The sequence below is a fragment of the Podarcis filfolensis genome (genome assembly GCF_964270895.1).
Source record: "Podarcis filfolensis genome assembly, chromosome: 1".
Lineage (NCBI taxonomy): Eukaryota > Metazoa > Chordata > Lepidosauria > Squamata > Lacertidae > Podarcis > Podarcis filfolensis.
In genome coordinates this window covers 115040279-115063364 of record NC_139604.1, presented here as the reverse complement: position 1 = coordinate 115063364, position 23086 = coordinate 115040279, and the positions used below count along the sequence as shown (strand labels likewise).

General features: G+C 42.6%; 1 protein-coding gene and 1 long non-coding RNA gene across 2 annotated transcripts; one reads left to right on the top strand and one right to left on the bottom strand.

Moving 5' to 3' along the window:
- Positions 1–1783: 1783 nt before the first annotated feature.
- LOC310763731 (cytochrome P450 2C29-like) lies at positions 1784–18872 on the bottom strand. Its single transcript, XM_083616354.1, has 9 exons — positions 18228–18872; positions 16497–16659; positions 15190–15339; positions 12451–12611; positions 4796–4972; positions 4296–4437; positions 3173–3360; positions 2572–2713; positions 1784–2230 (listed from the first exon to the last, which is right to left on the bottom strand). The coding sequence occupies exons 1-9, from the start codon at positions 18408–18410 to the stop codon at positions 2049–2051; spliced, it is 1488 nt and encodes a 495-aa protein (XP_083472480.1). The 5' UTR covers positions 18411–18872; the 3' UTR covers positions 1784–2048.
- A 2923-nt stretch (positions 18873–21795) lies between these two features.
- On the top strand, positions 21796–23007 carry LOC310766703. Its single transcript, XR_014550373.1, has 2 exons — positions 21796–21855; positions 22552–23007. It is a non-coding gene; the product is annotated as an uncharacterized lncRNA (long non-coding RNA).
- Positions 23008–23086: the final 79 nt, after the last annotated feature.

The window sequence follows — 23086 nt, the reverse complement described above, 5'->3', positions numbered from 1 at the left end:
AAAGGCACGGTACAGATAGCAGGCAATGTTTTATCTCAGGGAGAACATAAACCTTCAATTCAGCCTGCAAGAAAGAGACAAACATGTTAGAAACATGGGTTACACGTCCCTGTGAACCTGTAGCAAATCTAACTGTTTTCTCAGTTGAAACAGCCTTGCAGTTCCACATTTGTCCATCAGGTGGCGCTGTGACCAGATGGGCATTCGCAGCCGAGTCAACAACCCAACGTAGGACTCTCCCCCCTCTGGAGCTGTCCTTCTTTGCAACTGACTTCCTGCTCCCCCCGACCTTGGAGCTCTCGTTGCAGGTGTTGTTGTTGTTGTCCAAAACCACCATCGAAGCAGTCAGCTGATAAGCCTTCCCACGCCTGCTCCCTCTGTTGCCATGGAAACCCGCCTGGTTCCCATGGGAAGCGACCTTGGGACTTTCCTGCCCTGGCTCCCTTGCTCTCTGTGGGCAGTTGCGACGCAGATGTTCAGCCGAAGCACAAACAAAACATCTCCTAGTGGAGAACTTTGCAAACGTGCCTTTGGTCTTCTCTGCCCCCCCAACCTTTCCAGCAGCACTCCTCCTTGAGGCTTTTCTGCCGTTGGGAAAATGGCCTTTGGCTTCTGCTGTGGTTTCTCTGCAAACCCCCTCCAGCTCCTGCCAAACAGCCTGGGCACTCTCAAGACCCTTGGAATGGCCTGCACCCCCAAACTTAGGTGCACAGCCTCCAGAGGAACAGCTTGCCACTGCTTTCCTCTTCCCAGCTTTCAGCAGCTTCCCAGGAAACGGCTGCTCATCAGCCTCTTTGCCTGCAGTTTCACTTCCCAGCGACTCATCAGCTGGCCTCTGGCTGCAGTCCTCTCACACGCACGAACGTTGCTTATCTTTAATGCTGACCTCCATAACCTGTTCGGAGTCAATTTAGTCCGGGGGTCCGGCACACTTCCCTGGCGCAGCGCTGACCTTTCTCAAAGACCTTTGACTCCAGCAGAGTAAACACAGCAGAAGGAGAAGCAGGAACGTTCTGTCGTGTGGTAATAACTCAGGCTGAAACACAGCAGTCTCCTTATCTTTAAAGTCTTTATTTTCGTACAGATCAACACATCTTAAATCTTCCCGGTGAGACGCAACCCATGCCGACTCTCTCCGTGTGCGACTAGGCTCACACTGCGTGCGTCTTTCTCTCTCTCTCAGAGATACTGGCCACTCCCAGTGTTCTAAACACACCCTCAGAATGTGAGTCGTCATCACTCAGAACTCTTAACCCTGTAAGTTCTGAGCCACTCCCAACAACTAAACCCCTAAATGTTAATTACAGGGGGCACGCTAATAATTAATTTTAATTTTTATATTTAAATCCTTGTTATATTCATATGGTCTCTTGTATTTCTGATATAAATTTTTTATGATCTGTGATATTGTGTGTGTTGACGCTGGTCTGTGACTGTATTAATAAATTCATTCATTCATTCATTCAACTAGAGAACGGATAATATTTAATAATTATGTAAAACTTTATTGTACAAATAACTCCATATTAGCAGAAATTGAGTGATATTTGTAAAGAAATAAATCAAAGGAATCTATACAAAACAGAAAGAAATGATATTATACAAGGTAAACCTGTGTAAAAAAGAATGTTATATCAAAGAGTATAATGAGAATGATGGGAAGGATCGTGCCGACGAGTACTTTTACTATGTAAATAACTCTGTCTTCTTCTTTTTTTGATTTCTTTGTTTCTTATCTTTGTTACTTCTTTATTTTTTATTATAAATTTCCTATTTTATATAATTTTCTTTTTTTACCTGTTAAGAGATAGTACATAATGTCTGTATAGACATGCAATTTTTTTAATCAATAAAGAGATGAAATTTTTTAAAAAATGTCTACTATGTGCAATAGTCTCTAGCAAGATCCCCAAAGTAACAGTTCCACAACTAGTCAGGTAAAAAGATAAGACTCCACACATGAGGAGATATTGTGTTACGGATTTTTTGAACAAAGATTTGCCAGGCTGCAACTTTTCCACATGTGCAGCCCTTGTGAGGCAGGCTTTTCAGCGAGGGATAATGCAGAGCTGATAGGGCCGAGGGAAGTTGCTTATGCCACTCAACACCGGTGTGAGATCGATGTCCTTGGGGTCAATGATGGACTTCAGAGTGAAGTTCTGTAATATGGTGGTCAAGAACAAGAAGATCTCCATACGGGCCAGACCTTTCCCCGCACATATCCGTTTCCCTGCAAAGGAAACTCAAAATGTAAGATGCATAACAACCACTTTGGCTGTTACGGAGAAAATAACAATCATGCCAAAGGAGCAAAGGTGCTGCTCCAGAACAGCTCCTGGGAGAGTCTCTCTTTCCACCATTTCTTTTGCTTCAGCTGGCCACAGGAAAGGTACAAGGAGTTCTGATGGACCCAGAAGCCTCTGCCCCTCTCTCACAAACTGGGAGCCCTTCCAGTTTAGGCTGCAGGAGGAAGGAGGTTCCCCCTCATTGCCCCGACACCAGCTGATTAGGGAGACAGGAAAGACCTGAGCTGGCCAAGACTGCAGCCAACTGAGGAAGCAGAGATCTTACCTGCTGAGAAAGGCATGAAATAGTCGCTCTTCCTGAAGGTGCCATCTTTGTGCAAGAAATGTCCTGGGTCAAATTCTTTGGGGTTTGGAAATTCTTTGCTGTCATGTAGCACAGATATCAGACTTGGATATATGGTAGTGCCCTGCAGAGAGTGCAAAGAAATGGGCTGGATGGCCATGACAACCAATTAATGGTGTGGGAAGGCACTAACAGGAAGGAAGGTACTTTGTTGATACAGAAGAAGAATGGAGCAGCTTCAGAAGGCAATAGGGTGTTTAAAACGAAGTCCAGGCTTCAAGATGCCCAGCTACACTTTAGGAGTTGGGCTAAACTACTTCCCTTGCTTGTACACAAGAAGAGAAGAAAAGCTCTGCTGGATCAGTCCAGTGGCCCCATCTGGTCCAGCATCCTGTTTTCATGGTGTCCAACCAAACGCTCATGGGAAGCCCTTCAACATAATCTAAACAAGACAGCACTCTCAATTCCTGTGGTTTCCACCCACTGGTATTCAGAAGCATGCTGCCTCTCACCATGGAGGTAGAATATAGCCATCATGGCTAGCAGCCTCCTATTACTACTTAGAGCCTTGAAAAGAGCTGACCTTTGGAATGACATATTGTCTGAACGGTGTATCTTTGAGTACTGCATGAGGGCCGCTCAGTGGGGCAATAGAGATGAACCTCTGGATCTCATGGATGACCGCATCTGTGTAAGGCATTTCCCCACGATCTGCCATGCAAGGACTTCGTGATCGGCCAATAACTCGGTCAATTTCTTCATGCACTTTCTCTGTAATGGGAAGAATGAGGTTTAACACCACTGCAGGAAACATTACAGAAGAAATTGAAACTCAGTGGGAATGGTTGCAAGGCCCTGCACATTTTGGAGCTTTGAATTGTTTTCTGATGCCAACTTTCTACTAACTCGTCACCACAGGCAAGTTATTGTAGCTCACCTTCAGCAATCCATCTGTAAACAGGGAAACATAATAACTGCAATTATTTATATATTAATTTAATTTCTATCCCAAAGGAGCCCAGCGGGACAAAAGCTTTAGGGATGTTACAGGAGCAAGTGATGGTCCAGCTTAGAGAGATTCCTATTGGAGGCACTGTCCTGCAGTGATTCTGATCCTTCCTGAGGGCCCTTTGGCCCCTGGCCCTTGTGTTGTGCCTTTGTCTAAAGCAGTGGTGTCCAAACTTTTTTCAAAGAGGGCCAGATTGGATGAAGTAAAGGGGCCGACCAAAGGGCCAACCAAAGTCATGGACCTTTTTTTAGGATTTTACCCCAGGAAATAAACTGCCACTGGGGCAGCAGGCCGGATTAGGTCCCCAAAATGGACTTTGGACATGCTTGGTCTAAAGGATCTGCACTGGCTGCCAGTACAATACTGAGCCAAATTCAAGTTGTTACTGTTTGCATATAAATCCTCGGGTTTGCAATATGGCCAGCTATAAGAGCTCATTCACACTTCTGTTTTTGCTGGGATTTCTAGGCACAGGTCTGTGGTTACTAGGCATGGATCTGAGCATTTTGTCCACCCCCACTGTTGTCTCCAGGAAAGCCTTCTGTCTACTGCTGATGTCAGTCAGCGATGATTAACATTCAGCGATGAACAGTGGGTTTTCCTGGGAAAAGTGGCAGAACAACCACCTCTTGGACCTGTGACACATAAATCTGGGAAAGAACTAGAATAATAAGTACTAATAACGCATCTGTTTTACCTTGTATCTCTGGGTATTTGAGGAGGATCAGGAACCCGTATCGCAGTGTGGTGCTGGTGGTCTCTGTTCCAGCCCCAAACAAGTCAACTGTGCTTATGGCCAGGTTTTCAATGGTGAAATGGGATGCACTATAACCTTTTTCCTGCAGAAACACACAACACAGTCAGTGGAGTCAACTCAATTGTTCTGAGTACAGCATAACAAGAATTTAGCAGCGCCACTGGGACCAGCTCCCTTCCCAAGACACATCTTATCTCAAGTCTTTTTATAGCTCGTTCCTCTGGACATTCCTTGCCCAGAGGGCTAATCATTAGAAAGAACTTCCCACTTACTGGAGGAAGAAGTCAGCAATGGGAAATGAATCTACTCCAATGGGGTGTGGGCAGGAATCTCTTTCCTTGGCATTCCCCACAAGAAGCTGGATGGAAGTCTGCTGGTTGGGAAGCTTCAGGAGTGGCAGGAGAACCCACGTGGAGAGTTCTGTGAGTTTTCATGATTACCTGATCCATTTTCATAAGGAAGCAGTCGATAAAATCCCGAGGTGAGCTGGGGTCCAGAGTGGGCTTGTGTTCTTCAACCTCCTCCAAAACAAACTCTCTGAGTGCCAAGTTGTTTTTCAGCACTTTGTGGTGGGGCCCAGGGATGCATTTCATCAAAGAAGGAAAGATGTTGTAGAGCTAGAAGAAACACAACAAAAGACCTGTTGGCACCAACCTCAGTCAGGGTTTGTCCACACTCGGGCTTCAGTATAACGTTGGCCACTGTTGCCTTGTGTGCATTTCAACTCTGTGGTCCACACACCAGCATTTTCACTGCCAATGCCTCGAAAATCTGTGTAGATGTTCCCCATCTGCATTACTGGGTGGTGCTTCATTGAGTGTACTGCATTGTATTATCTTCCCTTTCCCGTCAGTTAGTGCTTTCCCATCCTCTGCCTAATGGTTGGCACCAACCTGTTGGCACCAACCTCAGTCAGGGTTTGTCCACACTCGGGCTTCAGTATAACGTTGGCCACTGTTGCCTTGTGTGCATTTCAACTCTGTGTTCCACACACCAGCATTTTCACTACCAATTCCTCCCAAATCTATGTAGATGCTTTATGTGCTTTGACCTTGTCATACCACAAATATGCATGCCACCCAAAAACATTGTTAAAACCTTCTAAATCCAAAATGTCTGTGTTCTCAAGAAGCAGCCAGTCTTTCAGCCAGCAAAACGCTGCTGATTCATAATAAAGTTTAAAGTCTGGCAGGGCAAATCCACCGCTTTCTTTTGCATCAGTTAATATCTTGAATTTTATTCTGGACTTCTTGCCCTGCCAGACAAATTTAGAAATTTCTTTCTGCCACTTCTTGAAACAGTCCATCTTGTCCACAATTTGCAATGTTTGAAACAAAAACAACATTCTAGGCAATACATTCATCTTTATAGCTGCAATTCAACCCAACAAGGAAAGCTTCAAATTTGACCAAATTTCTAAATCTTTTTTCACTTCCATCCAACATTTTTCATAGTTATCTTTAAACAAATTCCCATTTTTAGCTGTCATGTTAATCCCCAGGTATTTCACTTTCTTCACAACAGTTAAACCTGTTTCATTCTGAAACTTCTCTCTTTCAGTCAATGTTAAGTTTTTCTCTAAAACCTTAGTTTTTGACTTATTCAATTTAAATCCTGCCACTTGACCAAATTCTTGAATTAGTTCTAAAACTCTTTTGGTACTAGATTCTGGCTCCTGTAACGTCAAAACTAGGTCATCTGCAAATGCTCTCAGTTTATACTGTTTAGCTCCGACCTGTATACCTTTAACCAACTGGTCCCTTCTAATCATGTTCAGCAGGACCTCCAGGACCGATATAAAAAGCAATGGGGAAATTGGGCATCCCTGTCGTGTCCCTTTCTCTATCTTAAATTGTTCCGTAACCACATTATTTACAATTAATTTAGCCTTTTGTTCAGAATATATTGCACCTATACCATTCTCAAAACCTTGGCCTACCCCCATACCCTGTAAGTTCTTTTTCATAAAACTCCAAGAAATATTGTCAAAAGCTTTCTCCGCATCCACAAATATCAGGACTGCTTTGGTATTTATATTCACTTCTAACTTTTCCAAAATGTCAATTATGTTCCTCAAATTATCAGATAAATGTCTTCCCGGTAGAAAGCCCGCTTGGTCCTTATGAATCTCTTCAATCAATACTTTTCTCAGTCTCTTAGCCAAAATGTCAGCAAAAATATTGTAATCCACATTTAGTAAGGATATGGGACGGTAGTTCTTAAGTTGAGTCTTTTCAGATTCCGTTTTCGGTATTAGTGTAATATAAGCCTCTTTCCACAATTCTGGTGCCCTTTTTCCTTCCAAAATTTCATTGCAGACTTCCTTCAAAGGTTGTAATAACCACACTTTCAAAGATCTATAATATCTGGAAGTCAGCCCATCCGGTCCTGGAGACTTGCCTAGTTGCATATTTTGAATGGCACCTTCTATCTCCTGGTCAGATATTTTGCAATTCAACATTAGTTTGCTTTCTTGTGAGATTTTTTGTAATCCATTTGTTTTCAAAAAACAATCAATGTCCATTTCATTCTGTGGCCCTTGTGCATATAGTTGTTTGAAGTACTTCTGGAAGCAATTTCTAATCTCATTTGAATTATGTATGTCTTTTCCTTCTACTTCCAAATTTGTGATGGTATTTAATTTTTGTCTTTTTTTCAATTGCCAAGCCAATAATTTCCCACATTTATTCGCTGATTCAAATGTCTTCTGTCTCATTTGTTTAATTTTCCATTCTATTTCCTGATTCATCAATTCCATATATTGTACTTGATAAAGTTTTATTTCTCTCAAAATCTCCTGCGACTTTGGCTTTACTCTCAATTTTTTCTCCCCTTCTTTTATTTTCTCCAAAATTTTATCTTTTTTCTCATTTCGACTTCTCTTCTTTATTGCATTCTGTTGTATCAAGAACCCTCTCATCACAGCTTTACTTGCATCCCAGATTACTCTTTTTTCAACATTTGTTAACATATTTATTTCAAAATAGTCTTTCAAAGTTTTTTGGGCCTTCTTATATACTTCTTCATCTCTAAATAGGGCGTCATTCATCCTCCATCTAAAGGTGCCGGTTGCTGTTTGCTTCATCTCCATCTTTACGGCATTATGGTCAGAGCAAGTTTTGGGGCAGATTTCCACTTTTTTTATCTTTGGTGCCATTCCTCTAGTAATCCAAATTTGGTCAATTCTAGTCCATGTCATCTTGGCTTCAGAGAAAAAAGTTCCCTCTCTCCCCAGGGGGTTCTTAGTTCTCCAGATGTCAATCAAGTCCATATTGTCAGTCATTTCAAAGAAAGTTTTTGGTAGTCTACCATCTTTGGTGACTACCTGTTTTTGTGCCTTGTCCATGTTTGTAGATACGACTCCATTCATATCCCCCATCAGGATTATATTATAGTCCATATAGTCCAAAAGGGTCTCGTGCAACTTCTTAAAAAATTCAGATTTCCCCTCGTTCGGTGCATATAGCCCTACAATCAAAAATTTCTCTCCTTGAAGTTGAATTTCAATTGCCAAATATCTTCCTTATTCATCTTTGAAAAATAATTTCGGTAAAAGTTTCTCCTTTGCGTATATCACCACTCCTCTCTTTTTGACCTTGTCAGACGAAATAAACTCTTGTCCCAATCTCTTGTTGATAAGTATTTTCCTGTGAAGCCTCATTACATGTGTTTCCTGTAAACATATCAAGTCCAATTGTTCTTTTCTTAAAATATGAAAAACACCTTTTCTCTTTCGAGGGGAGTTAAGTCCATTACAATTCCAACTTAAGAGTTGCAACGCCATGGTAAATTACTTAGTTTTCCCTCCAACTGCACCAAGTTGTTCTTCTTCTTCTGTTGGTGGTTTGTCTTTCCCTGGGCCAGGGAGTCCAAATGATAAGTTTGCTATGTCTAGAATTCCTTTTCCTGATGCGTATGGCTCCTCGCCAGACTCCGCTTCCTTCTGTAGGTCCTCCTCGTGATCTTTCAAGAACTTGTCTTTATCATTTACTGTCCTTATTCTTATTTTCTTTCCTCTGTATTTGAAAGACAGACCTTGGGGAAATTCCCACCTGAAGAGTATTCTATTTCTTCCCAGTAGAGCAACCAGATCTCTGTAATAGGCCCTTACATCCAAGATATGTTTAGGTATATCCTTAAAGATCTCCACAAATGTATCTTCAATTTGCAGAGTTCTTTGGTAGTGCAAATTTAAAATTTTATCTCTTTCTTCTTTTGTTCTTAAGGTAATCAAACAATCTCTTGCTTTATTCTTTCCTTGTCTTTTGCCAAGTCTAAATGCACTCACTATCTTGAATTCTTCTTTCCCCAGGTCCTGTTGCCAAAAATCTGTTAGTTCCTTTGTAAGGAAGTCTACCAGATTATCTTTCTCACTTTCAGGTACTCCTCTAATTCTTAAATTTCTCTCCTTTCTTTGTAATTCTATCATAGACAGTGTCAGGTCGTGTTCTTCTAATTTCTTATATACCGGTGGTATCTTTTCTTGAACGACGGTTGCAATTTCCTTAGCTTCCTCTGCTAACTTTCGAATCGAGGCCGATTCCTCCAATAGTTTTTCGATGGACTGTGTATTAGAGTTTACCTTCTTTCCCAGTTCATTAATACTTGTAGTGTTCAAATCAATTTTTGCTGAGGCCTCAGCTACTTTTTTATTTGTCTCTGCAACCTGTTTAGCTAATTTTTCCAAAGATGCATCAATCTTGTCAAGTGCTTGAGCCAATAACTCTTCAGATGACATAGCTTTTGGCTTTACTTGCGAAGCAGCAGCTCCTGCTGTGCCTGCTGCTCCGGATGTTGAAGCCCTTCTCTGGTGTATAATATCTGTCTTGTATTGTCTGCCAGACCTGGTGGTCTTTTCCTGTGTCAGCTCTATCTTCCCTTTTCCATCTGCCATAACACTCTCATGCACAGCCCAAGGTCAGTCTCACGCCTGAAAAAAATTGTTTTGAAGAGGAATTTTCCACAGCTTAGTTACTTAGTGGCTTAGTTGTTATTGCAACATAGTCTCCTCTAGGGGGACACACTTCCAACTTCACTTTGCAACTTTTAAAACAAATATGGTCCTTATAAGTCCCCAATATCTCTTAAGAGCCACACTTTCAATGTCCTTAAAAGTTACTTTCAATAGCAGTACTAGAGACACTGTATCTTTCTTTCAGAGTTAAATCAAAATTCTTTACCCTTAAAGTGTTGACAGTTCATCCCGGTAATCGGCTTCCCTGTCATAGGCAGTCCGTTCCCAGGTTTTAAAGGCAGCAGATAAACCTTTACTCCTCTTTTCTTGCAGGATAAATATTGCTCAAATTTCACCCCTCTGTCCCTGCAAACAGGGGGGAGATCGCATTTTTGGTGCTGGATTTTAAGCCTTTAATTAACGTCTTTCAAAGTTGCTGCTTTACAGTCTCTTTGCTTTGATCTATTTACAAGACCGGAAAGGCAGACTTCCTGTTTGTACCTTTCCCGTTTCAGTGCCAAATTTACTAAATTTTTTCTCAAAATATTTGCTTGATCCTACTCACGGGTAGTTGTTTTAGCTTCCAATTGTCCAGAAAGAAATCAGCGCTCTCCGACTATGGCTTGCGGCTTCACTCCGCGAAGAGGGTAAATGACTCTCAGCCCCGTGCCGCACACCCCCTTTCCGCTCCGGAGCCTTTAAAAAGGCTCTTTCGCAGCGGGGGGGGGGGCGCAAATGGAGCCCGCCGAGTCTCCGAGTTCACAGGCTTCACCGCCTGTGATTTCTTCGGGTCCCCGCTTCGCCGCAGCAGCCAGACCCAGTCCCCGCGGAGCCGATTCCCTCCAGAGCTCAGAGGGAATCCGCCATTCGTCGCTGGCGCTGACCGGAAGTCCCACACACCAGCATTTTCACTACCAATGCCTCCCAAATCTATGTAGATGTTCCCCATCTGCATTACTGGGTGGTGCTTCATTGAGTGTACTGCATTGTATTATCTTCCCTTCCCCTCAATTAGTGCTTTCCTACCCTCTACCTAATGTTTGTTGAGGTCATGTGCAGATTTTTTTTTAATTTCACCTATGTGTACCTTTAGAAAAATCTGAAAAATCATGCAACATTCCCCCCACCCCCGCTGCCAAAACCGCAACAGCTGGGTAGGAAGCTGTCTTATATTATTATTATTATTTTATTATTATCATTTATTGAATTTATACCCACAGGTCTCAGGGCGGTTCACAGACTAAAATCAAAATATAAAACCACAAAATGCATAATCAAAATAAGAACAACAACCCAATTACCCCCCCAAAAAAACTCCACATGTTAAAAGATATATGCTGAATGAGACCATTGTTCTCTCAAGGTCAGTACTGCCTATGGAGCTGCTCTGCTGGGTATCATTCAGGAGTCCCATTCCTAAATAGGGATGCTACTAGGAATTGACTCTGGGACCCTATATAAATAAGCCAAATGGTGTAAAGCTGAACTATGGGGTTACATACATATCTCTGAATTTAGTCCCATCAGCTCCTCCTGTTGAAACCAGGCTGTGTACACATCGCTGGCTAAAAATGTAGCAAGGCAGGATAGATATGGATTGTGGCTAACATCATGTATTCACACCTTCTCAAACCAGTAGTGGAAGCACACTGTATGCAGAGGCAATGGCAGTGTATATTGTTGATTCAAGCCAGCAGAGCCAGCGAAGCTCAGAGGAATTTGGCCACCCTCCAGGTGCCCGGCTTGAATCCTTGTGACCTCCTGTCTGCGACTCCCGGCAGGATCAAGCGAGGTCTCCAATCGGCGATTCTTCCCAACGTGAAAGAAGAACACACCATTCCTCCCCCTCCTCTCCCAGGGAGGGGAAAGAGACAGACAGAAATATATCTACATATCTTTATTCCTGTCTTTCACCAGTACAGAGAAAACATGTCTGTACCCTCTGATACCCAGCTGCAGAGAGAGAGAAAGACTCCACCCATGTACTTCCAGTACAGGGTCATGTGACACTCTGAGCTAACATCCGGTGCTCAGTGCACATAATAGACTGTCCTTTCTTCCCACGGTACAGTCCCAAAACATCAACATCCTGTTTGGCTTTCCAGCCATCTGGAGCACTCAGCAGCATTGCTCCTTTTTCGTAACAACCTCCCCCAAAAGAGGATGTTGCGGCAAGCAAAGCGTGATCCAGAGAAGAAAACAAACAGTTGTTATACACATAACACTCCCCTGTTGTTTCAGTTCCACCCTTGGAACTACCCGCCACTGGTTTCCCCAGTGTACCTCTCTGGTTGTCTGGCTTCCAAGGAATGAGTGCATCTGCATTACCTTGGCTAGCAACTTTCTGTTGTGTCTTTGTCTCTGACTTAGACACAGCTCCAACCTGTCCTCGGTTGCTTACAACAGCACTGCAGCAGTCTGATTGGTCCTAGAACAATAGGATTCAGAATGCAGCAGTCTGATGGGTCCTAGAACAATGCAGCAGTATGATTGGTTGGCAGGAACCACCCAATCATGCTCCAGATAGAAGTGAATCCACAACCTGATTGGCTTACAGTAGAATTCCGGAATTAGCCAATCATGTGCAGCCCATTGTGTAAATAATGTATATAAAGCAGATGCTTTGAGGGGACTTTCATTCATTCCTCCTCACCACTATGAGCTGAATAAAGAGCATTAAATCACTTTGCGACTCTGAGTATATTTCAATATACATCCCAAGTGATTAGTTCCAGTTATAAACTTGAGCCTGTGGGTTTTACTGCTTAAGCTTTACTTCCTGCTCCACTGGGCTGCTGTTAAGTCAAACCTTGGTTACTAGACCCAGGTGCATTGTGTGCCTTGACTGGATCTCCACATTAAAAACATAAGAACATAAGAAGAGCCTATTGAATCAGGCCAGTGGCCCATCGTACTGTCACAGTGGCTAACCAGTTACCCATGGCAAGCCTGCAACTAGGACATTAACAGAAATATTAAGAGGCAGAGGCAGTATGGGCCATGAGAAGCCTGGAAGAAAGATATTTAAACAGCAGGAAAACGGCCACAGCCAGAGGCAGTATCTACATAAAATAAATATTCCACATGCAAGTAAACTTTAGACTTTGTGGGAAAGAATGCATTTAACCAGATGGCACCTACCTGTCCCCAAGGAGAGCTAAAAACCAGAAAGTTTTCATTTACTAAGCTTAGCATGGATAGCAACTTCTTGTCATTATAATCGTATCGTTTCCCAAAGATAATTGCACAAATGACATTGGAGATGGCGCAACTGAGTGAGAAGGTTGGATCCAAGGGCTTCTCTGGAAGAACAAGAAAAAAATAATTATTTTTTTATAATAATATTTATTAACATTTCAAGAAATTACAAACATAAGAAAGAAAATAATAAAACAAAAAATTACAAAAAACTGAAAAATTAAAAATTAAAAACAAATCAATTTTTCCATAACTTCTCTTTCATTTACTTGTTTCCTTGACTTCCTTACACCTCGCTTTTTTGTATTCTAGTTCAATTAGTTAATTCAGCAAATCCTTTCCATCTTTGTTTTTATCTTAATCATTTATCTTAATATGTTGTGACTTTACATTCTCACCTGTTAACAACCATATTTACATACTCCTTTATAACATTACTGCTAACACCACATAACTTCATTCCAGCATCCTTCTAACATTCCTTAATTTTGCAATGTTTCTGTAGGTAGTCTTTAAAATTCTTCCAACCTTCTTCTACCGATTCTTCTCCCTGGTCTCAGATTCTGCCAGTCATTTCCGCCAATTCCATGTAGTCCATCACCTTCATCTGCCATTCTTCCTTGGTGGGTAAATCTTGCGTCTTCCACTACTTTGCGATAAGTATTCTTGCTGCTGCTGTAGCGTACATAAAGAAAGTTCTGTCCTTCTTTAGCACCAATTGGCCAACCATGCCCAGGAGAAAGGCCTCTGGTTTCTTCAAAAAGGTATATTTAAATACCTTCTTCATTTCATTATAGATCATCTCCCAGAAAGCCTTAATCCTTGTGCACGTCCACCAAAGGTGAAAGAATGTACCATCAATCTCTTTACATTTCCAACATTTGTTATCAGGCAAATTATATATTTTTGCAAGCTTGACTGGTGTCATGTACCACCTGTATATCATTTTCATAATATTCTCTCTTAAGGTATTACATGCCGTAAATTTCATACCTGTGGTCCATAACTGTTCCCAGTCAGCCAACATGATGTTATGTCCAACATCTTGTGCCCATTTAATCATAGCAGATTTCACCGTTTCATCCTGAGTGTTCCATTTCAACAGCAAGTTATACATTCTTGATAAAATCTTAGTTTTGGGATCTAACAGTTCTGTTTCCAATTTTGATTTTTCCACCTGGAAGCCAATTTTCCTGTCCAAATTGTAAGCCTCCATTATTTGATAATAATAAAGCCAATCTCGCACTTTGTCTTTTAGTTTCTCAAAGCTCTGCAATTTCAATTTGTCTCTCTCTTGTTCCAAAATTTCCCAATATTTCGGCCATTTGGCCTCCATATTGAGCTTTTTCTGAGCCTTTGCTTCCATCGGTGACAACCACCTTGGGGTTTTATTTTCAAGTAAGTCTTTATATCTTGTCCAAACATTAAACAATGCTTTCCTGACAATATGGTTTTTAAATGCTTTATGTGCTTTGACCTTATCATACCACAAATATGCATGCCACCCAAATACATTGTTGAAACCTTCGAAGTCCAAAATGTCTGTCTTTTCAAGAAGCAGCCATTCTCTCAGCCAGCAAAATGCGGCTGATTCATAGTAAAGTTTAAGGTCTGGCAGGGCAAATCCACCTCTTTCTTTTGCATCAGTTAGTATTTTAAATTTTATTCTGGGTTTCTTGCCCTGCCAGATGAATCTAGAAATATCTCTCTGCCACTTCTTGAAACAATCCATTTTATCCAAAATTTGCAGTGTTTGAAACAAAAACAAAATTCTTGGCAATACATTCATTTTTATCACAGCGATTTAGGACATAACATAGGACTTCCGGGTTGGCGCCTCCGGCAATGGCGGAGCTCCTCCATTCGGGAGGAACTTGCTCCGTGAAAAGCAGGGTCTAACTGCCATGGCGAAGGCGGAGACCCATAGAAATCACAGGCGGGAGAAGCCTGTGAACTTGGGATTCGGCTGGCACCTCTTGCGCCTCCCCTACTCGCGGGGAAACCCTGTTTTGGGGATCCGGAGCGACGTGGGGTGAGTGGCGCGGTGCTTTGAATCGACTGCTTCTTTCACAGGTTTTAGGCAATAATCTAGTCTGGAATTTCTGAGTTGTCATTTCCTGGCTCCTGGCCTCAGTGGTCAGACAGGGAGCTGCCTTTCTCACAACAATTCTGGAGGCATGGGCATTTTCAGTGGCTATGAGTGGTTTCTTCCAAGGACTTTCCAAGGTGCTTTCTTCCAGCTTCAGCCAAGATATCCTTAGATAGGAAAGAGTGACCATAGTGGTGCAGGCCTTGGTGAAGTCTAGACTAAAACTAGGGAATCTAAAGCACTTCAGATGCTGCTAGACTCTAACTTCTGGACCACTGATGACTGCTGGGGCTGAAAGCAGCTGGAATTCAACAATATCTGCGGAGCACTCTTGCAGTTGATAGAGAAGCAGCAGCTGGGCTTTAGATGGAACTGGTCTGTGTCAGCATATTACACCCCTGCTGAAAGCTATGTATTGTTTGCCAGTACATTGACAAGGTAAGTTCAGTGCATTACTGGTGTGTATGAAGCCCTCAGTGACCTAGGACCAGGTGGTGGTTAATAATCTGTTGTAATATACCCCAGAATCTGTTGTGATGTTTAAGGGGGTCTGCTTGATAAGCCTATGTCGATGAAGGGTAGTGGCTACCCACCCTGCGTGTCCTGGAACTTTTCTAGCAGGAACTGTGCTTCCTCCTGGATCCTCTCCTCAATACTTTTCTTTCCCATGCCAAAGTTGCGCAGGGTGGTAAGGATAAAACGTCGGAGCTGCTTCCACATCTCCCCATTGCTGAATACAATTCCTGGAAAGCAGAAGACGAAATGGGCATGAAGGAGATGGATGGACTGAAAGGGAGAGCAGAAGAAGCAGGTTGGAAGAGCAGGAGGCTCTTATTCTTGGCTCCAGACCACCTGGAGACTTGGTACTTTGGTGCCTCCTTATTCCATAATCAGTAGCTGGCCAGTTTTCTGATACATGCCCTTACTGTAAAATATATGTGTTTAATGTGCATAAAATGCTATGTTTGTGTGTGTTGTGTATGAAACGTAGTGGAGGTTTGCATTTGCAGTATGTCCATTTTTGCAGCTAAAGCTTAAAAAGAGATTTCAATGTTTTGATATTTATGTTAACTGATAATTCATCTCTTGGAGCCTGGGTCTCTCTCTGAAGCTGCCAGTATAATGAAGAAGCAATAGTTCTTGGACTATATTAACCAGAAAGAACTTATAGAAAACTGGACTACATTGCTAGTTGTTTAAGTGCAATGTATTGATTTGTATTTATTTATTTTCTTGGTAAGAAATTTATAGGTAGTTTGCAGTAACTTTGAAACTCTTTCTTGGTGTGGAGAGCTTATTGATTCACAAAATCCAGGCCAGGGAATTCTGCTCACATAACTCTCACACTTACTGCCCACACCAGAATTGCCCCAGACCATTATTTTTAAAGGCTAGAGACTCATTCAATCCTGTTTTAATTTTTGGTGCTTCCTCTAAACCAGAGGCGGAGCTAGCTGCTCTGGCACCTGGAGTGGCCTGTGTGGGCAGGGGTAAGCACCCTTGGGTGTAAGGCGGCGCACGGCGGCGGGGACCTTCCGGCGGGTGCCAGCGGCAACGCACATCCCAGTGGGGCGCCACCTGTGGTGATATCACTCCCCTCAGGGATTGCACCCAGGGCGGCCAGCACCCACCACACCCACCTTTCTCCGCTACTGCCCTAGATATTGCTTAAGTACTTTTATGAGATGGCTCATTTCTCTCTTAAATGGCAATGCCCAATATATAGCTATGCTATTAAAAGGCTGCTAATTATCTATTGCTACAGTCCAGTGGGAACATTAATTAGGAAAGTTTATCTCAAGATGCAATGACTTGTCTTTGCAACCTTTTTTGCTTTATTTTCATGAATAGAGGGATTTTCCTGTGTCCCCCCCTCCACTGGTCAACCAGCATAAAATACCTAATCCCTTGTTGACATCATCAGCTAATGGCAGGCTTCCCCTGGCAGCAAATTCATCTCCACGGTCGATCAGCGCTTCTTTCACTGCATCATAGCCATGCAGCACCACAACCCGTTCTGTTCCAAAATACATTGTGAACACAGAGCCATACTTCTCACCAAACTGGAAAAAAGATAGAGAAGGACACACATCTAGGTGGGTTTGCAGATTAGGAGAGAGTCATATAGCTGATGTAGAGCCCCGCTGCCCCCAGACTCACTATGGGCATCTGAACCACATGACTCTTAATAACATACAGAAGAGTTCTGCAGCTAGATCAGGCCGAAGGCCAACTAGTCCACAACTGTTATCACAGTGGCCAACACAGTTCTTCTGGGAAGCTCAAAAACAAGACCTGAGTGCAATAGCACGCTCCCCTCCTGCAGGTCCCTGGAACTGGTGGAGGTTCAGCATCATCACTAGCAGCTATGGGTAGCTTTATCTTCAATGAATTTTGTCTTAACAAAATTCCACAGTGAATTCCACAGTTTCAATATGCACTGTATGAAGAACTACTATCTTGCGTGTGTTGTAAATCTTCCAACACTCAGCTTTAATTGAAGACTCCAAGTTTTAGCATTACAGACCCTTCAAGTGTCCCTATTTTCCAGGGACATCCCTGATTTAGAGAAGCCATCCCAGTTTGATCACAGAATGTCCTTAGGCTGTCCCTATTTTCATTGGAGAAATGTTGGAGGGTATAGAGTTATCTCTAGAGTTATCTCTGGGTTGCCCCTCTGAAGGCAATCCTGAACAGGGAAGTGTTTTTTTGTTTAATTTCTAATGTTTTCATTATGTTTTTATATATGTTGGAAGCTGTCCAGAGTGGCTGGGGCAACCCAATAAAGTTTGTGGGCTATAGTAAAATTATCGTTATGGAATGGGATGTCCCTATTTTCATTGGAGAAGTGTTGGAGGGTATGGCATTATGAGAGGGGGGTAAAAGTGTTTTCCTGTCCACTTTCTCTATACTGTGAATATGATTATACTGCTCTGTTATGTCTCCCTCACACTCATTTTTCTAAGGGAATTCTTAAAGTACCTTCCAACCAAGCACATTCTGGGGAAAATAAAGGAGAAGCTTTTCGAAATACAAGAAGACTATGAACTATACACTGTCCAGCAGAGGCTAAAAATGTTCAGAGGGCATAAATGGCCAAACCATCCATGTGCGGAGGGAGAATTGGACCCGCCCCCGCCCCCTGTCTCTAATATAGTATGAAAATTGCACAATTGCTTTTTAAAGTTCGTTACTCAGAAGGGGGCTTTATGCCTTTTATTTTAAGGATAAAACAATAAAATGCAATAAATCAACCCCCATTGTGGAGTTGTGGGACCTGCTCAAAGTCCACCTCTTTTCTGTGGAGCCTTTGGGACAAGTCCCTGCTCCCCATCCCTGCCGATGTAGCCAAGCACAAGTCCGTGCCACTGAAATCACAGCGATTCTGCTATTCTTTTCTTCTGGTCTGGATGCCTTCTCCCCCCCCCTCTTTTGCTTCTCCTCTGTCAAAGTGCAGAGTCTGTTGCCTTATACTCTGCAAATGTGGCCTGCACACAGATGGTACCATCTATAAATAAACAAACTGACAATGGATAGTCCCCTTCCAAAAGAGTCAGACGGAAAGAGGCTTGCAAACAGGTAACGGTCATCAACAGACAGCTGTTGAGGAAGGTGCTCATCTTTGGCTTACCTCCTGGAGAACCTGGGCCAGGTTGTTGGTCTTCAGCTGCAGAGCGTTCCCTACGATGGGCAGTGGAGGTGGGCCAGGTGGCAGCTGCTTTGCATTCTCTGGCGTTCTGCTCCTGACTGCAAGGAAAACAAGGCAAGAGATACATATGATCATCAAAATGGTCACTGTCCCTAGAGGCTCCATGGCACCAGCTAACAGTGACTGAAATGACTCTAGATGAATTAATTTGCTTTCCAATTTTATATACTCTGAGGAGGTCACATATACATGGATTTTCACCAATAGGAATTCTAGGTTTCTCTGAGTAAATGAGATTAGCCATTAAGTAGATCAGGTTGTATAATCAAGAAATGAACTTCTCTGAACTTCAGTCTGTATCCTTTTTCTTCATTGATTAGTAAGGCAATGATAACGGCATTACGGAGCACAAGGTCTGTGATGTAAGACAACCAGGGGTCAGGTTTTTTTCTGCCAAACATTGTAATGTAGCCTTGAGGCAAATGGTTCTGCTTCTAAGGTGCTTTCAGGACCAGGTTCCTGCAGGAGAGCTTCTTGTATACTCTGAGTGCTTGGTTGGAGGTTTCTTGCACCTCAGATGCCCACAAATGTGAAATAAAATTGAAATAAACTTGAAGGCAGGTCCATAATGGAGCTCAGCCTTAGCACAAATACATCCCTGTTAGGAGAACTTGCAGCTTGGGTGAATTAGACTGAGAAGTTTACACACAGTTTCTGGATTTCTACAGCTTTATTCATGCAGGAACAAAATTATCTTGGCATGAACGATTTACAGGATGAGTAGAGATAAAAAGAGAGAGCAATAGCAGGCATCTTATCAGGAGAGAACAACAAAATGCCTTTACAGGAGGAGTTAACTTAGAAAAAGACTACGAGCAAATGCTGGCTTGCTTGCTACACAAACAGTGCTCTTGTGTGGTTTAAAGTAATACATGCATTAGCTAGCGGTTCAGGAGAAGGATGTTTATTTGCTTTCCCCCAACAATCCCATCTAGCACTACCCACTAATGTGGACAGGACACACCAAGATAGATTTTGGAGACACAAACCTGGAAGTGCTTTTGTATTGATGAGACACACTAATGTGCTCATCAATACAGTGACTCACATGTGCCCTAGTGCGGACAAAACCATGGTCACTAGTGTACATGGTGACACAGAACATTAACTTCTTGTTTTCATTTAGTCCAGTTCTTCCATCCACCTCTGGAAATAATAATAATATAATAATAATTTATTATTTATACCCCGCCCATCTGGCTGGGCTTCCAGAAGGCCCTCGGTGCTGGACCTCAGTGTCCGGGTAGAACGATGTACAAGTATTTAGTACAAGAGGGGAGCATGCAGATGATGGAAGCCTGCCAAGTTATTTATTTAAAGTATTGAGCGGTCCCCTTTTAAGGGGTAGCTCCTAAAACAGGAGTGATCATACCCTCAAGCATTTCAAAAAAGATGTCAAAAAGAAGAGAGTAAATATCCCGTTGTGTATATTAGCTGGCCTTTTTACACTGATTCACAGCTTAAACATACTCCTGGAACAGGTTATAGACATCCATAAAATTACTGTAATTAGCGGGGATAATATCTCCCTTATATCAATGTTAAATTCTCTTTCAAACTGACTTGTCAGTTCAGTTTGCATAAACTTATTTGAACTCATGGTTCAGTTCATAAACCAAAGTGCACCAGGTGTTCTTGCCAACAACTGTTGCTGCTCTGTGTGTTTTGAGTCAATCTCCTGTCAGTGCAGATCACAGAAATTCAGCCCATTCTAGCCACGGCTAGGACACTTTATGGCTGCTCTGCATAGAGAGGCCTACTCAGTTCACCAGAGTTCAGATTGCATAAACAGATTCTTTGCCAGAGCAACTGGTGAGGCGGTAAAGCCTCTGCCTTACAAGCACATGGTCCCAGGTTCAAGACCCGTTATCTCTCGGTAGGGGCCTGAAGAGCCCTGTGACTCGGGATAAGCCAGCTTCTCACATTCCTGTGTCAGGGCAAGGCACCATGATCTGATTATTATACAGGCAGTACAGTGGTACCTCGGGTTAAGTACGTAATTCGTTCTAGAGGTCCGTTCTTAACCTGGAGGGATGCAGGGGTACACATACCCCTAAACATTTTGTGAATCTAACGGGAGAAGAAACTAAAAATAAAAATAAAAATATTTAATTTCTTCTCAGTGTGGTGAATCGGCAGTTCCGTTGCTACCCCTGATGGCAGCCTTTGGTCCATTTACTGCATTTATTTTTCCCAATTTGAACCATAAAATGGTTATTTTCTTGAGTCAAAATGAGAGTACACCTACACTATACTGAACAGAAATCGCGTGGCGGCGGCGAGAGGCCCAGTTAGGTAAAGTGGTACCTCAGGTTAAGAACAGTTTCAGGTTAAGAACGGACCTCCAGAACGAATTAAGTTCTTAACCCGAGGTACCACTGTATGTTGAATTCTTCCCTGCTTTGCACCATAAGGTCCCATGGCAGGTTACAGCAATCTAAAATATCAATATTAAGCAGTATGGTGTAGGTGTACTCTCATTTTGACTCAAGAAAATCACCATTTTATGGTTCAAATTGGGAAAAATAAATGCAGTAAATGGACCAAAGGCTGCCATCAGAGGTAGCAACAGAACTGCCGATTCACAACGCTGAGAAGAAATTAAATATTTTATTTTTTTAGTTTCTTCTCCCGTTAGATTCACAAAATGTTTAGGGGTATGCGTACCCCTGCGTTCCTCCAGAAAAAGCACTGTACAGTGGTACCCTGGGTTACAGACGCTTCAGGTTACACACTCCGCTAACCCAGAAATATTACCTCGGGTTAAGAAGTTTGCTTCAGGATGAGAACAGAAATCGTGCTCCGACGACCCGGCAACAGCAGGAGGCCCCATTAGCTAAAGTGATTCTTCAGGTTAGGAACAGTTTCAGGTTAAGAACGGACCTCCAGAACGAATTAAGTACTTAACCTGAGGTACCACTGTACATTATTAATAATATTAATACTATGTTGTTGTTGTTGCCACCCATTCTGCATCTGAGAAAGTATGCCCTAGCAAATCTTACTCCCTTTACAAATAAATACAGTTAAGTCTTTAAATTGCCACAGACCTCCTCCTATTTTTATATACAACTTAGATAAAAAGAAGCAATGGCAAACTGCTTAAAAGTGTGGGCATGGGAGAGGGTTTTCGTCAGCTAATATAAGAAGAAGAAGAGTTTGGATTTGATATCCCGCCTTTCATTCCCCTTCAGAAGTCTCAAAGCGGCTAACATTCTCCTTTCCCTTCCTCCCCCACAACAAACACTCTGTGAGGTGAGTGGGGCTGAGAGACTTCAAAGAAGTGTGACTGGCCCAAGGTCACCCAGCAGCTGCATGTGGAGGAGCGGAGACACGAAGCCAGTTCCCCAGATTACGTGACTACCGCTCTTAACCACTACACCACACTGGCTCTCATAAGCTTGTTCAGTGGGGCAGTTTGAGACAAAATACTACACTTTAATCCTGTGTGGACGTGGTCTATAAATGTCTGTAAATTCTGGATTTACATCATAAGCAGCAGGTCATCCTTAGATTAGATGTGTCAGGGGAATCAGTAGTGAAAGTACAGGTTTGCCACTGATCATACAAACAAATACAAATGCTGTGGGTTGGGGAGGGGAAGAGGATTAAGGGCAATTGGGGCTAGGGAGGAATACAGAGGTTTGGGGGCATGTGAGGAAGGGGGAGGATGCATAGGGGAGGTGGGGAGACAGGAGGCTGTTTGATTTTGTTGTAAAATCCCAAAAATAAATAACAAAAAGTTGTTTGCATTGCTAATTAAAAGTAAAAGGTTGTGTTTCTGCTGTCTGGATGTCATTTGCTAAAACCAAACGTGTTTTAAAAATTGAACCTATACAGCAGAAATACGCACCACTGTGTTCAATGGTGCTTACTCCCAACCATGCACAGAACTGCAGTCATGTGCCATAAATTTAATCATGAGATTTTATTAGTAATTTGTTGTGAATGTCTGTGTTTTTAAGGTGGAGGGATTTTTTAAAGCAATGTGTTAGAAAAGCAAGATATTTAAATCCCGGTGGCCTGACTCTGGATTTTATTATGGAGCTGTCATTGATGCACTACACAGTTAGGAATTGCCTCAAATGTTGCTGGGAACTGCAAATGGGGAGGAGAGCACTGTAGTGCTCAGTTGCTCCTTGAGGGCTTCTCATAGGCATCTGGTTGGCCACAGGGAGAGCAGGATGCTGGACTAGATAGGCCTCTGACCTGCTCCAGCAGAGTTCTCTTATGTTCTCTCTCCCAGGGCCAGGTGAGACTGCCAGAATCTTCTGAGAGCAGCCATTCAAACCACCCTAAAAAGCAACCTACTGCGCATGCTCCTGCAGCTATCTCTTGGAAGAGAAGGGGGAACAATAATTGCCACATCTTACTCTAGTAAATGAAGGTGTGTTGGATTGCTACTAATACAATGGATGGCAGTAGCTTGTGTTACATTACAAACCAAGGCTAAGCTCCAAAGTGCATAAGCAATGCCTGGTAGAAACTAGAAGGAGCTTGGGATTTCAGGGGGTGAAGGTATCAGTGGCTTGCAAAGCAACTCTTTCCTCCTGAAGCCTTGCAGAGTCAGAATAAATTATGCAAAGCAAATGTAGTTTACTGCATTAGGAATCCTCTGTATTTTACTGTACACAGCTGCAGTAATGTTTGGTTGTGAAGCAGTTTATAAATCTGCAAATAAAATTGCTATACTTGCATAATCTTTACAAGTGACAGCATTCACTTTGTCATAGTATTATTTATTTAGCTCTGGGAGGGTGAAGGACATCTATAAAGCCATT